Source organism: Necator americanus, chromosome V (genome assembly GCF_031761385.1).
Source record: "Necator americanus strain Aroian chromosome V, whole genome shotgun sequence".
NCBI lineage: Eukaryota > Metazoa > Nematoda > Chromadorea > Rhabditida > Ancylostomatidae > Necator > Necator americanus.
The window spans coordinates 26967018-26982678 of record NC_087375.1 but is presented as its reverse complement, the minus strand read 5'-3'; the positions used below and the strand labels follow the sequence as shown (position 1 = coordinate 26982678).

The 15661-nt window shown below is 39.8% G+C and overlaps 1 protein-coding gene across 1 annotated transcript; it reads right to left on the bottom strand.

Moving 5' to 3' along the window:
• Positions 1-9440: 9440 nt before the first annotated feature.
• On the bottom strand, positions 9441-14920 carry RB195_015343 (uncharacterized protein; the record flags this gene model as incomplete). The annotated part of the gene is made up of 7 exons (XM_064206012.1): positions 9441-9534; positions 9594-9712; positions 9913-10044; positions 10176-10295; positions 10390-10482; positions 14286-14427; positions 14790-14920. The coding sequence occupies 7 exons, from the start codon at positions 14918-14920 to the stop codon at positions 9441-9443; spliced, it is 831 nt and encodes a 276-aa protein (XP_064061893.1).
• Positions 14921-15661: the final 741 nt, after the last annotated feature.

Here is a 15661-nt window from a genome sequence, read left to right as displayed (position 1 = left end):
AAGTGCAATTTACGTTCTGCAACTCTACTGAAGCATGCCCTAAATAATAGAAAGTACAGCCGTACAAAGTGTATAGGACCACTAAGAAAGTGATACTAAAACTCGTAAACTAACTAAAATCCATATGTCATGGATTAGGTACAGCCGCCAGACTTCTTATCCACTCTTGAGCAGTAGTAATTCCCCATAATGTGGTGCACTCTTGATAATTGCTTCCTTTGAACTTTCTTTCCCTCCCACATACGTTTCCATCAGAGACACCTTCTGCAATTACTGACTTGGTGTTCTAAGATCCTTAGGTTTTTTTCCTTCTGCAAAATATTTGCGAAAATTCATGGGAATTAGATGTTGAATTGGATGAGAGGAAACAAATTGCTTCCAATAAAGTCTTCACATCCTATTTGTTATATATTCATTTTGAAGTTTATTCAACTGGTGCTGCTTTGCAAAATCGTTTTTTTCATTGCACTAGTTGTTTTAAAAAGATTCACCGAGTTTTTACAACCGATTTCATGTGAAGGTCCAACTACAACTAAAATTTATATACCTCAAATGAGTCTAAATAATAAAAAATCTAATAGGAAATCTTTTTCCACAGGTCTTTGATTTGTTATTGTTTTTTGGACACTCGGTAGGTAATATTCAGCACGAAACCGTCTTTTGCTGTGGTAGAAAATCAAATTTCTCTCATTAGCAACAACAGGAAAAGAAGGTGTGACTTTCTGAATGGAAAAGTGTCTATAATTAGTAATATAGTTTCAGTTTTTCTTCTTTTTTTCATTTATTTATAGTTATAATTTTTTCAGTCTATTTAGTTTAGCCTTCTTAGTTTTTTTTAAGTTGTGAAGTTTTTTTTTTTACTTCACATGACATTCACGGATTGTATATCAAAATTGTTACTACTGGCCTGCACTATTTTATATTAATTGTTCCTTTTACCTTTTAAAAATTTTAATTTTGAGAAGTTAGGTTTCCGTGGTCACGCTCTAGGATGCATATGTGAAGACACAGGACAAATACAGTGCATTTTCTGTGAACTCAAAAATAGTTTTCAGCTAACAGTGAGATGCGGTCGAGTTCGGACCAAACGTAAAATCAAACTACAAGCAGATCTGGACATGAATAATTTACATTCATAAATTCTCGTCACAACCGATGAAAAAAAGAGTCAAAGACGTGTTTTAAAAAAAATTTAAACAACTTATTCTCTTTTTTTCATTCAAAATATGCAAGAGTTGCTTATCCCAAACGATGACGACTCTCCGGAGACTCTCGGTCCTCTGGCACAACATGCTGAATGATCTAATATGAATGCAAGTTTCGATGAGTACGAACACGCAGAAAAACGTGGCTGATTGTCCTGACTATCTCCATCCAAATTCCCGGAAGTTTCAACTCTCTGAACTCCTAACGGAGAAGAGAATAGCCGAAACCCCGAAACCTAAAGGCATCACCCCACGAATCTGGGGTGGTACTGATTTCAGGTGAGTTATGACTATACGGGGTAAGAGATTATGGCGAAGAGGGCAATTCCGTTCATCTCTTCATGAAAGTCGTTAAAAACAGCCCGGAAGATGCGGCTTAGGGCGTTCTGGCGCACTATTTTCTACAGGGAGTTCGACTGGAGCGCGCCAGCCTTGTGCGGCGCCGCATCTTCCGGACCTTCTTTTACGGCGATTAAGAAGAAATGAACGGAATCGCCCTCTTCCCAATAATCTCCGACCCCGCATAGGCATAACTCAGCTGACACCAGTACCGCCTCAGATTCGGGGTGATGCCTTTGAAAAAAGCTGTACGTCTTCATAAATTTGAAGCAACTTTCGAAGACAAAAAAAAAAAGATCTTTCACTAGATGTAATTTATAGTAGTCCTTCCTGTTACATCTGAATTTAACTAATTTCCAACAAGTACAACATGGAAAAAATTAATCAAAATTTATCAAGGACAGAATTGGATTGTATTTAATAAAACCAAAATCCTTTAACAAGACAACCTTATTTGTTTCACATTCGAATTTTTCCACTTTTAAAACGTTATCTGGTTATAATCTACTTCAATGATTAAATTATATGCGTTCATCCTTACGAAACATCTCTTTTTGAAACATTTCTTCTGGGTGTTTCGAGAAGCCTATATATATTCGAGCAAAAATATCGCCGAGCGGCGTACCCAAAGCGAGAGTGCGTGAGTTCGAAGAAGATATGAACAAAGTTACATCTGTTTGAGCAGTTGTTTGGGGAAGATGAAGCGGTCAATTCACGGTGGACGGGTGAGTCCAAATAAATACATTCCATACTCCTTTTTTTTCCGCATCCGTTGAACCATGAAAGGTGGGGAGAGACACTTTAAAAAACCTCTATGTAGAAGTGGGAGACGAAAAATTAGTGTCACACCACCAGCACATTTCGCTTTTAGCGGAAGTTGAGTTTCATGTAGGAAATCCATCTAAAAGATTCAAGGACATCACGTGACCTAATTATATTCCAGCTCTTCCATAAGGGAAGAAGGTGTTTGTTGGATTCCAGCTAAGTGCATGGTTTAGACAAATACACATGCATGGTTTGGCAAGAATTTTCAACTTATGGCGTCGTATGGCCTAGATAGATTCGTTCAAGAAGGTTTTTGACCTTTTTCAGGTGAATGGGAGCGGTGTAGCGCAGTCGGTAAGAGGCTTCGTTAGACTGCACGATCGTGCGATCGTGGTTCGACTGCGACCTAGTGCCATCCAACCCTTTCGTTCCACCGGGACTGGTACCAGACGTATCTGTGAGGACGAAAACACTGACTTGACACATCCGTTAGCCCAAGTCATTGTACAGTCTAGCTCGCAAACCTCAAACGATTTTGAATTGATGTGAGCTCGTTGGAGCATCCAAAGCAGATTGATTAACGCCAGACTCTTTACTCTTTATCCCTTACTCAGAAGAATGAGTACGCAGAAGCGTGGCTGGGACTCAGCACGGATTCCTAAGTGTTCTTCTAAGCGCATGTCTGCTGTAAGCACTTCGGATATCGACAAAAGGCAGTTATAGTTAGTGAGTGAGAGACCAAAATTTTAGTCTCTGACAAGCACCCTAAATGTGTGTGTCTTTCTGAAGTAATCCCGTATATCCGTCTATTTTTGCTTAGCTTCAGTTGTTCTGGAAGATTCGTCTAGTCAATTTCATGGACAACTTATGATCATCGACAAAAGTATTCACTGACTATGCACTAAGAGAGAAGGAACGTACATTGCAGCGGCGTGGTGAGCACATTCGGTTCAACACATTCAGCAACGACCCTCATCTGGATCACCTCAATTCTCGTTGTTTGAGCGGTGGCCAGTAATACTTCCACTTGTCCCGACCGCGTGAGTCGCCCGGTGTTTTCTCCTCTCGCGCTGGACACGAAAATCATCAAATGTTTCTTCGAAGGACTTTGCGAACAAGTTTGACCATCGGATCGGTGGTTTTCTTATAGTTCGCTTAATGTCAAGTGTAACCCAGTGGAATCACGGCCTTGGTCCAACGGGTGTCATTGGGGCACATCACGCATGGCGACGACTATGCACAGAAACAAACAATGGATCAGTGGTGATTTTTATCTGCAAAAAGCCACTCTCGGTTTGAGAAAAAGTGAGGTTTGGCTTCTACAAAAAAAAAATATTCTCCTTTAATTCCTCATCGCTCCACAAACTCTGACTTGAGGAAAGGTAACTTAGGGCAACTGAGTAGGGAACACTATCGATCATACTTGACAGACTTTAACTTGAAGCCTTACCAACCTTAATCCCTACCGCCAGTATTAAGGATTTGCAATAAATTGACAAGGACCAAAATAGGCGTTTTGATGCGGATGACGTAAAAGCGGTAGCGACTAGTGGATCTTTCTTCAGGATTACTGGACTGGACTCTGGCTGTAATGCAAGGCAGCACAAAGTGATGACTTACTCTACTTTGAACGGAATTCCAATGCCGGATTGCTTATAATGAACGTGACTGTTTAGAGTTCACGAATACATCTTGGCCCTCCGCTTAAATTCACAACACCTTCAAAGTTTCGCCAGAGAACTCGGCGGAACGAAAATGACGGTGATCAGGGAAGTCAGTCACTGGCCACGCAGTCATCTTGCTCGTGGCGTAGGGAAACTATCCATTTAGAAGCATTACAAATCCTGCAGACTACCAAGTAATCGCCTTCTAAGGATTCCGGGTGGTATTTTCCCAAGCTAAAAGCTAGGAAGTGGTAATAGTAATAACAATAGACGGGTAAGCTAAAGATAGACCATAAAAAAAGGATAAAATCACTGGCGTATCAATCCACTCAGGATGCGCCAACGCGTTTTACTAATTACGGAATTCGTAATCGTTAAGGTTGAAAGGCTTGGTTTGCGCTAGGGCGGTTTCGAACCCTTGACTACAACGGGCCTCGAACCGACGGCGCCACACCCGCCCAAAGATAGACCGTAGTAAATGGAAAATAGATATATAGATTAAAAATATTGAATGAAATTAGCGCTGCTTACCACTTCATGAAATGGTATTTGTATCGTCATGTTCCTATTAAGAAAGTATTGTTGCGTTCCCACTGAAGTTTGAGATGTGGTCACTAAAGTTCCTGTTCGTTGGCTTCACAGGCGATGGTTGAGGCATAAAACCGAAGTATTATGAGTGGCTTCATACGAGGCCTTCGCAACTATTTTAAACATGCTTAAATTAGATAAGTCACGTGTCGTATTGAAAATTTGAGGTTTGTAAACGCACATCTCATGCATGACTTGCCCGCGTGCTGGGCCGCGGCTGTAGTACGACAGTTTTCTTGTCCACCTAGAGACGTCGACACCAGTTTTAAATTTTGGAGGAATAAAAGGCTTGGCTGGCTCTTCGCAACTTCCAACGATCAACATCTCAATCGAAGCGGAACATCTCATTAATGTCCACAAGTACGCTAACAGTTGAAAAACACAACAGAACAGTTGAAAAACATTCTTTCGATCCTTAAAGGCCCCACGAATCTGAGGTGGTACAGATTTCAGATGGAGTATTCGTATACAGCATCGTAGATTATGGAGAGGGGATGATTCCGTCCATTTCCCCCTTATTGCCGTGAAAAACGGCCCGGAAGATGCGGAGTGTGCACACGGCTGGCGCGCTCCAATCGAACTTGTTGTGGAAAATAGCGCGCCGGAGCGCTCGAAGCTGTATTTTGCAGGCCGTTTTTTTACGGCAATTGGGAAGAAATGGATATAATCACCCTTTTCTCCAATCTACGGCCCAGATTCGTGGTGTGATGCCCTTAACCGTCTCCCGAGTCCTAAATCGCCTGTGAACTGTCAAAACCTTCTGTGATGTCAAAAGGTTCTGATTTGATCCGAAGATATTCTTAACCGGAAACGGAAGAAGGTATGACAATGTGTCGAGCGTCTTCTGTTTTGGAACAACACTTATATACTAGAGGGCGACGTGAGAGCGAAAACTATCTCCCGTAAATGAAATCAATTTTGACTATAGGAACGAAAATGAGCGAAGTTTGGCATATGTGTCAGAAATTCAGATTTATGAGAGTTACTACAGGATTTCTTGTGTCAGAAAACAAAATGGATGACGGACAGGAAATGAATTAGAAGAATTTCGTAGGAATATAGATTTCTCTGAGAGTCCAATACACAGAACACTCAGAGAATTTCCAAAGAATTTCAAAGAACACCAGTTGCGAAACATTGGCTTCTGGTGGTACTAATTGGTTATTTTCAGAAATTTGTTTCTTCTCCCTATGAAATATGAGTATATAATTAAAACCCATATAATTAAATTATATATGCATGACCGTAACAAGCCTACAAGTTAGCTATTCCCGAAAAGTACTAATACGGAGTACTGGAAGGCTGTACTACTTTTTTTTCAGAGATATTTTTGAGTTAATTTGTCCATGTCGAGTAATTGAATTTTACTACACATTTACCTAAAGATTCCGAAAGAAAGAACTGTGCTTATTTTTTTTGAGTTGATTACATCATTTGGACCTAAAGTCAACCGTAATCCAATTCCTGTCACGTGCTTGTGTTCTACTGCATGGAATGCTTTGTTTGCAATGTAAACAAATAGTTCCTGGTCCTTAGTCCCGAAAAAGAAGTAGGAAGGAAACTCAGGAAACCCCAATGTTATAAAATATTTGGTTTTGTTTCTTTTTTTCTAACATTCTCAACAGCTATACTCATAGAACGTTTCTGACGTAGCAAACCGTTTGGAATGCTTCAACATCTTCGAATCGTTGACGTCGATAGACACGCGTTCGCCTATACATAATTTGCAAGGGCTAGGCGATTTAAAAATTACATTCCTGTTACAGTTACAATTACAATTCCAGTAATGTTTCTGATGATTGTCCGAGTCCGCGTGATTGTCGCGAGATTCATCTCTGGAGGTGGAGGTCTTGGTATTAGATTTCCCTGGAAGAATAAAAACACTTACCTGTCGCACTAGAAATTTCTTGCCTGACTACTTTTTCTCAAGGAAATTGTGAACTTCTTCCTAAATATATTATGGGATGGCCCAATACCTACACTTATTTGAGTAGATGCGGCGTTTCGAAATGCGTTTTAGCATTCTGCAGTCCAGCGAAAGAACTGTGACTTTAGATTTTTATGTGCAGCGGATTTCAAAGGAACTTCAAAAAGGGGATCATTCAGTATCAAGACAAAGATTATGTGAACATACAATGCCATCGTGTGACGTGTGTGAATACCTGCGATGAATTAAGCGTGTTCTAGCGGTTAGGAAAAAAATTAGGCGATGAAAAGAGAAAGTGGAGCTGAAAATTCATTTTCAGTATGACAATAATTCAAATTCTTAGCAAACCAGGAATAAAAAAAAATTGTTGCATACTTTTGAGGTCCACTGTAGCCACAGGGTAGATGGCTCGAAACCGCTCCAGTGCCAACCAAGTTTTCCATTCCTATCGGGTAAATAAATAGGTGCCAAACCTGTCTGGGACGATAAAATACTGAGTTGATTATCGTCTGGCCTCCGCAAGTCCAACAATGTCCACTATCCAACAAGTTGGATAGGGTAACACGCGTTCCAAAACCTCAACGATTACGAATTGCAGTGAAAACGCGTTTGTGCACTCCAAGTGGACTAATATTGACTTCATCCTTTATCCTTTGCACTTTTTGGGCGATGTAGAGCAGTCGCCAAGAGGTTCAACTGTGACTACGATCGATCCGAGGTTCAAATCCACCCTAGTGTAAACCAAGTGGTTCGTTCCTTCCGAGGTCGATAAATTGGTACTAAACTTCTCCTGGGAGGAGGCAGACACTGACTTCGCACATCGGCTAGCCCCGCAAGTCATTGTAAGGCTCTGCGCCCGTTCATGAACCTCAAACGAAGTCTGAGTTCGATGGGGGATCGTATCCCTTTAACAATTGATCTACGCCGTCCATTTTATCCTTTATCCTTTCCTGATAAAACAGCTCAATTCAGACTGAGCCACTGAGTTATTTTTCAGTTCTCGTCAAGGTTGTAAGAGAACATTGCAGTGAATAATTAGATTTTCTTCTTGGAAGGTCTGCTAGGTAGGTTTATTGAGGAGCATTTAAATTAACGAAGGCCACCCGCCACTTGAACCTGAACACACCGTATGTCTACCCGATATTCTTCGAATTTTAGCCGTTGATTAGATTGCTAAACACAAACTATGTATTAGTTTTCGATGTTCTCAGAGAAATGATGTTATTTCAATCTAAATTGCATACAAAGCTTTCTGGTTATTACCGAGAAAAATCCATTAAGGAGAATACCTAGTAAATAAAGGTTGACTCGATCTTTGATGTTGCTTGCATTTGACATTACCAAAAAATTTTGCTTTGTGTGAAAGGATTAGTAGCATGCGTATCAGCCTCTATAATATGTGAAGCAGACAATGACGAGCTCTTATAAGAGGAAAAAACAGCTTTAAGATCAATTGATAGCGATTTAAGAGCTTTGATGAGTTGCTTGAGGATCACGGTAAAGTGAAAGCGCTGTCCGAAGCGAAGCTAACCCGACATTATCCGGATTTAGTAGTTTGTGGCACCAAGAAGATGCCAACTCATCCATCATCAAGACTGGCTCAAGGACCACGCTGGTTCCATTATCACAGGTATAAAGATTAGAATTTCTTCGTAATTTCGTGGATTGCGTATTCTCATCTCTACTAAGGCCATTTTCATTGCACAGGTTTCGAGCCTTCCCCAATCATTTTTTCAAATATTGTACGATTTTATTTCAAGGACAAGCGTCGAATATGACTCCTTCCGACCTCCTCTTGTTCACACTACCTCCTACGACTTCCTGTTAGGAAAATTCTGAGGTGCACTTGAAGCTGCTCATTTTCGACAGCTTATTTTTTCCTTCACCCATTTCAACAAGAATTTTTGACATGGACTGGCTATTACAATAATTCCACGTCTGTGGGAAAAGCAGTGCTCGTGCGGGTGTTCGATGAGATCAACAAGCGTAAACTTATCAGCCATTGGTCCATGAACGTCATTGTTTTCGTGACACCATCATTTTGAAGCATTATTGCGTTATCCAATCGTCACACATACAAAACAAAACCACCAAAAGCCGTGGAGTTTGAATAAACAGAGGTTTTACGAGGACCTAAAATCCCATTTCCGCGGGGATATATCTATAGATGCAGCACAAGCGGGGCTATGCGGCACAAGGACACCGAAGAGTAAGTTTTGGCTGTCATCATTATGAAGCAACACTTCTACCTGCCATATGTACCTGTTTAAAGGCATCACCCCACGAATTTGAGGTGGTACGGATTTCAAGTGAAGTATTCGTATACGGGATCCTAGATTATGGAGAGAGGGGTGATCCCGTCCATTTCTTCCTAATTGCCGTAAAAGACGGCCCGGAAGATATGGCTTCGGGCGTTCTGGCGTGCTACTTTCTACAAGGAGTTCGATCGGAGCGCGCCAGCCTTGCGCACGCGCCGCATCTTCCGGGTCGTTTTTTACGGCAATTAGGAAAAAATGAACGGAGTCACCTCCCTCTCCATAATCTACTATACCGTATGCGAATACTTCACCTGAAATCCGTACCACCTCAGGTTCGTGGGGTGATGCGTTTAAATTTGAATTGGTATTGTTTATTTTCTATGTTGTACTTTCCCCCGCCATCATTTTTTTCTTATGACTTGTGGTCTTCAAGACAAAGATAATCGTCACTTCAAAACATGGATAATCGAGATGTTTCCTGCTTCTCTATAGTTGGTAAATAAACAAAAAGCTATGTTCGTAAATGGTCATTACTTTTTTAAGCAAAAACAATAACTGTCATTTAGTTACAAACAGATTCTATTATTCGTTCCATTGGTGCCATTTTCGTTGTTTGGAAATCGAATGATCAACACACAGGAAGAACAACAACAACAAAAACATTGACATCAGCTGAACTCAGGAAACCACGTCTTCATACATCCCACTTTGCTTGCAAATAGGAAAAATGTTGTTCCACTGATTGCGAGAAGTTGATTTTCTCTCCAAGAACGTTCCTTAGCTGGAGCCTGAAAGTTCAATTCATAGTAAAAACACCTGCTGGAAAATTCTAGAGCAAACAACTTACCTCTCCATATCACCCTTTTGGGAACGACAACCACATAGTTTGGATGCGATTGCTTTTCTCAGAGAAGGATGTAGAATTACAACAACAAGCGGGATGGATGCTTCAATTCCAACACGTGCCTAAAGTACAACAGAACTTTGCAACTTTGTTGAAAACCAAAAAAGGAACGTAAATAAAAATGGTTGTAATTAATGTCCTTTCTGGGCACATTAATACACAGAGAATACAAGAAAATAGCACTTATTAATATTAACACATAAGAAATCTATAATCCATGAAGCAGTAGCAAAAAAATATTCATAGCATGGAAAAAACATACCGTTTGTGAAATGACGAAAACGGTAAAGTAGCTTCTGATGTCGCATTTCATTGATTCAAAAACTACATCGACTGAGAAAATTTTCTCACATAAGATGTCCACAAATGTCAGCAAAGCATCCAATACTACAACCTGAAAAGGACAACATGTACCGTCAAATGGAAAGGGTAATATTAGATCAGTATGATGAATAGATCACGAAAGATTCGTCGCCTCTTTTATTACTACATACTTAATGTTTGTTCTTATTTCCTCGAACTTACCGGAATGATGATCCGCAGAGCATTGATATTTTCAGCCATTTGGTAGCGAAAGGAAAGGTGCCCGTTACCAATTTCTCTTTTTGTTCGTGACCGATTTAAAATAAGAAGAATTACTAAGACCTGAAACAACCGTTTTTAAAGTATTTTCCATCTCAGCTAAGTAACTAATGATGAAGTTATGATATTATATCTTGAATATGCAAAGAACGCGTACCAGAATGATGAAGGACTGAAGACCAAGCATATAAAACAGACGAAGATCCATAGCATAAAAGTGGGTGGAGACGATAACAAGTGAAACCAAAACCTAAGCATAAGACAGTTCAGTAAACAGCACGTGTTGTGGGGGATTTAAATCATATTTACAGCTTTTAAATCCAATTGAAGGAACGAAGAAGTGCCAGTAGCTATACGATTCATCCATTTTTAAAGGCATCACTCCAAGAACCTGAGGTGGTACGGATTTCAGGTGGAGTATTCGTGTACGGATCCTAGATTATGGAGAGAGGGGTGATCCCGTTCATTTCTTCCTAATTTCCGTAAAAAAACGGACTGACAGACTAGGCTTCGGGCGTTCTGGCGCACTATTTTCTACGAGGAGTTCGACTAGAGCGCGCCAGCCCTGTGCGGCGCCGCATCTTCCGGGCCGTTTTTTTGCGCAATTAGGAAGAAATGGACAGAAACGCTGCTGAAGAGTTCAGTGATGCGGCGCTTACCAGTCGGTCACTAGCGTAGCGCTCTTGAAACCCCGTTTTTATCAAAATGGTGCGGTATCATTCCGTCAAAAAACTCGTTTTTTTTTTGTTGAATTCTGATCTTAAGAGCTTAAGGATCTATTTTTGATCTAACAATAATGAATTTTCCTTTCATCACTCAAAAAGCAATTTCGATGTTGTTGTTAAGCGACAGAATCACCCTCCTCTCCATAATCTACTATCCCCTGTAAGAATACTCCACCTGAAATCTGCACCAGCTCAGATTCATGGGGTGATGCCTTTAACCTTCCATAAAACAACCAACTGTTTTTTTCATATAGGATTTGCAGCTACTTAGTCACAGGATTGCCTGTCGGGTTTTCCAAGGAGAAGTGGAGGGTTAATCACAGAAAAAAGCCGACCTTGCACCTTGTATCCACTCACTGCAAAAAATTTTTGTTCCTGCAGCAACGGGACTAATATTTTACCGTGTGAATGTAATTCATTTACATTTACACTCTATTTTAATTCTGCAGCGCCGGAACACCAATTCTACATAATTGGACCAATACCACCCATTTTATCGCTTTCCAGCGTATGCGCATCGATTCGACATCGTGGGACCCGTCCCACAGCATTCTGTACCTTTTCTGGCGCAGACGCACCAGTCCGGGAACCGATCTCACCGCACACCGTCGCCTTCAATCGCTGGCACAAAAATTGGAAGCCAATTTCGTGATACAGAGACAGACAGACAAACAAACAAATAAATAACAAGCAAACAAACACACGGACCGAGCGCATTATTATATGCAAGTGTCGGGAAGATGAAAGGCTTGACTGACTTTACCGTTTCGGAACTAACGACAGTATAAACGTAGAGTTGAGATTCCATTTGTGATCAGAACCCTCGGAACCTTCAAGACTGCGTCGCCTCCTGTTTTCAGGCTTTTGAAAATCTCTATTTCGTTGTAATTTTCTTTTTTTTCCTTCACAAAAAATATTAATAAGATCAGGTATAAATAAATATTAAATAAAATAATATAAGAGATAAGATCGTTTGTTAATTAGCCAATACGGACGCTGCTGAAGAGTTCAGTGATGCGGTGCTTACCAGTCGGTCACTAGCGTAGCGCTCTTGAAACTCCATTTTTATCAAAATGGTGCGGTATCATTCCGTCAAAAAACTCGTTTTTTTTTTGTTGAATTCTGCTCTTAAGAGCTTAAGGATCTATTTTTGATCCAACAATAATAATATTTTCCTTTCATCACTCAAAAAAGCAATTTCGATGTTGTTGTTAAGCGAAAAAATTACATCAAGTTTGCGAAAAAATTTCTGCAAAGTAGGCTCTACGAGTTACTGAATAACGACGCTCAAAGTACATTTCTTGCAATACAATTTTGCAGAGTTGTGGAGACAGATTTTTTATATTAGCGTAAAGGTTGATTTTCTAACTCTCCTCTTTTTCTTTTGGAAGATAGTTGAGAAATTTTTTTCCTCAATACTTCGAATTTTTCTCAACTAGCTCTTGGGAGAACCAGAATACCTCAAAGATTCAAATTTACAGGTGAGGGTTTTTTTTATGCTCTATCAAATTACTGCAATTTTTAACCATGCCACCGTAATCTCGCGACAAGAAAAGTGCGAAGCTTCAGATTTTTGGCTGTGCGTGAAAATATCTATGACTTCAAGCAAAGTCCAATACCTTTCCATGTGGTTTACAGAGTCCAATTTGGTTTGAAACATATTGTAGAGGAGGATTTTCGCTATCAGAATTTATTTTCTATTTTCCCCAAATGTTTTTCGTTCTCGCAAAAGGGAGTTGAGAAAACGTGAAAAATTTGCTAGAATTCTTAACTCTTTCTCAATCGTTTTTCAAAAAAAAAGCAAAAGGATCTCTAAAAGGGATATCTAATCTAAAAGTCCGCAGCGCGAATATTTCTCTACAGAAGGCGCCCTTACCTTTCTTTTTTGTCTTTTCAATGCTCAGGTTATCGGCTAAAATTACTTCTGAATCACACTTATATGCGTTAAATAATGCTGTCGTTACAATTTCAAAGAGAATGCCAGTAAAAGACTTCTCAGTATTTTTTCCGCTCTTGCAAAAATTAAGTTTCCGGCGGTGATCGAACTATTCACCGTATGCAATTACTGTCAATAAGTAAAGTTGTGTGAAGTAAGTAGTAAATAGTGTGGAGCCGATTTTAGAATTTAAGAATATGTTCTGCATAGGTGTTAGCCATTTCATCCTTTTGCAGACATGGAAAAATTCCGAAGAGGACCGAACACTTATCCGTTCGCTTCCTTTGTGATGATGATGATGATGATTACAGCTGTGTGTAAATAGTAGGAACTAGTGTGAAAATGGTTCTGAAATCTGTTGTTCGCCGTTGCTTTTTTCCATTCCGCAAAATTAATGATTCCGGCAAGGGTCGAAATTTTCTTCGTCATCACTGTCAGAAGAAAAATTGTTTCATCGGATACACACACTGACAACTTCCTTATCTTCTATCTTTTAAAGGCATCACCCCATGTATCTGTAGTGGTGCAGATTTCAGGTGGAGTATTCTTATAAGGGAAAGTAGATTATGGAGACGGGGGCGATTCCGTCCATTTCTTCCCAATTACCGTAAAAAAACGGCCAGGAAGATACGGTTTCAGGCATTCTGGCGAACCATTTTCTACAGGGAGTTCGACTGGAGCGCGCCAGCCGTGTGCGGCGCCGCATCTTCTGGGCCGTTTTTTACGGCAATTAAGAAGAAATGGACGGAATCATCCTCCCCTCCATAATTTAATATCCCTTATAAGAATACTCCACCTGAAATCCGTACCACCTCAGATTCGTGGAGTGATGCTTTTGACTTATACGTGCTGACACTTTTAATTCTTGCAGTGAGCTGTTTATGGGATCTGTGTATATTATATATTTTTGTTTTACTTACAGAACCACTATCTAATACTCAATTCAATGTTATTTATTGTACTAATATTTATTATATTATTTTATTTTATCTCAGCTTTTAATTGAACGTCAATTTGTTCCTCCAATTCTACCTATTATAACAAATTTTTGGTTGCTATATGAGCGAGTACTTTAAGAAGAATGAGATGAGGCGACGTTTTCAGGAGGATTTTCCCAATATGCTTGACCTTAGGAACCTCACTTCAAACATAGGTAATCAAACCAATCAAACAACAACAAATGAACCAACCCAACTCCTGTGGTGACAGAATGGATTGGAATTCCATAGGCTGTGAGCGCAATGCCCTACTAAAAGAGGAAAGAGAAGAAAAGCCGATATCTCCATCGCGCCGCTTCAGCCGCAGCCGCCTACGTAGTTGCACCATGGCTCATGCCGTTTTGAGCCTATTATACTTCAAACGACAACCATCTCAAGACAAACATAAACTCACACATAAGGTTTGTGCAATTGTTATCATAGACCATGGACGAGTGCTTTCATATCGTGATGTGAAGAAAGAGGCTGCCATTCTTTCAAGAAGAATTACTACCGCGCATGGTGATGCGTATACGTAGAAGAACTCTACAACATTTCTAAAATAATTGAACTCGAAACGTTAAATTTTGGCAGATTTATGCGTAGCACTTAAAAATAGTTAAGAATACTAAGAGGAAAAGAGAAATCGGAATTCTGATGTGAAATCATGAAAAACTGAAGCAAAGCTTGCCTTGTATCTGCTCCAAAACGGTGATAACTTCACTAAGAGAAATTTTTACCATTTTCATCAGCAAAGTAATATTGGCAAAAAAGTCGGATATGGCGTAGCTAAGTAAAAATGATGCTAGAAGGATACTAAAAAGAACATTTTTCAATTTTCCTCACTCGTTCGTAAGTGAGTAATTCGAAACATTTCGGAATGTAGGATGTATTGTACGGTAAAGCTATTAGTAGTCACCTGAAGAATGGATGGAACGCATCTCTTTTGAGAATCGTACCAACGGAGACCACGGTGAATGTGGTCACGTGAAAAGCATACACGCAACAAATTGTCGCATTAATCGGCAACTCCAGTGATTCGCATCCCATTGCTCGAGTAAGAATCCGCAAGACTTGTGAGAGTGCTGCTCGAACTTACTGGTCTGTTAATAATATAAATATAACTTATAACATATCATCCACAAAAGGTAGAAAAACTCCACACGTACATCTGAAACGAGTATTGATTTGAAAAATTGCTAGAGGTTTCAAACAGCGTACGGCACTAACGAACACTTATGTTTAAAAACGACGTAGGAAGCCAAAAATGAAAATGCTGCGTAGATCCTGGGAGAAGGAAGAGATAAGATGTGGTAAGAGATTGGCCGGACCTCTTTTTTTTGTTTTTTTACGATCTAAGACTTTTTTTTACGATTTTACGGTTTTTACGATATTTACGATTTTTATACGATTAGATTGAGCAGCATTAAATAAGCAACAATAACTTCTGAGAACATGCACAAGAAATCCTCAAAACTGGCAAAACAAGTCTGAAGAAAGTTTAGGATTCAACTGCAAACTGACGTTAAATTTCTTCAAGTTTTTGATAGCGCATTTTTTTCGCAACGATTTCGTTCCACCCGCAGAAGCACCCATCAAGTTTGGGGACCACTCGCACAACATCTGCTCTTAAACTATGAAGCTGTCACCTGAACACAATTGGAAAAAGCGACAAGCCAGTACCGCCAGGAAATTAGAAATGCCATAATTTGTGTTGAAATGTGAGTTTGAAAAATACGTAGTGATTTGTGGTTGGAAAAAAAATTTCAAAAACGTCAATACTCAGTTCCG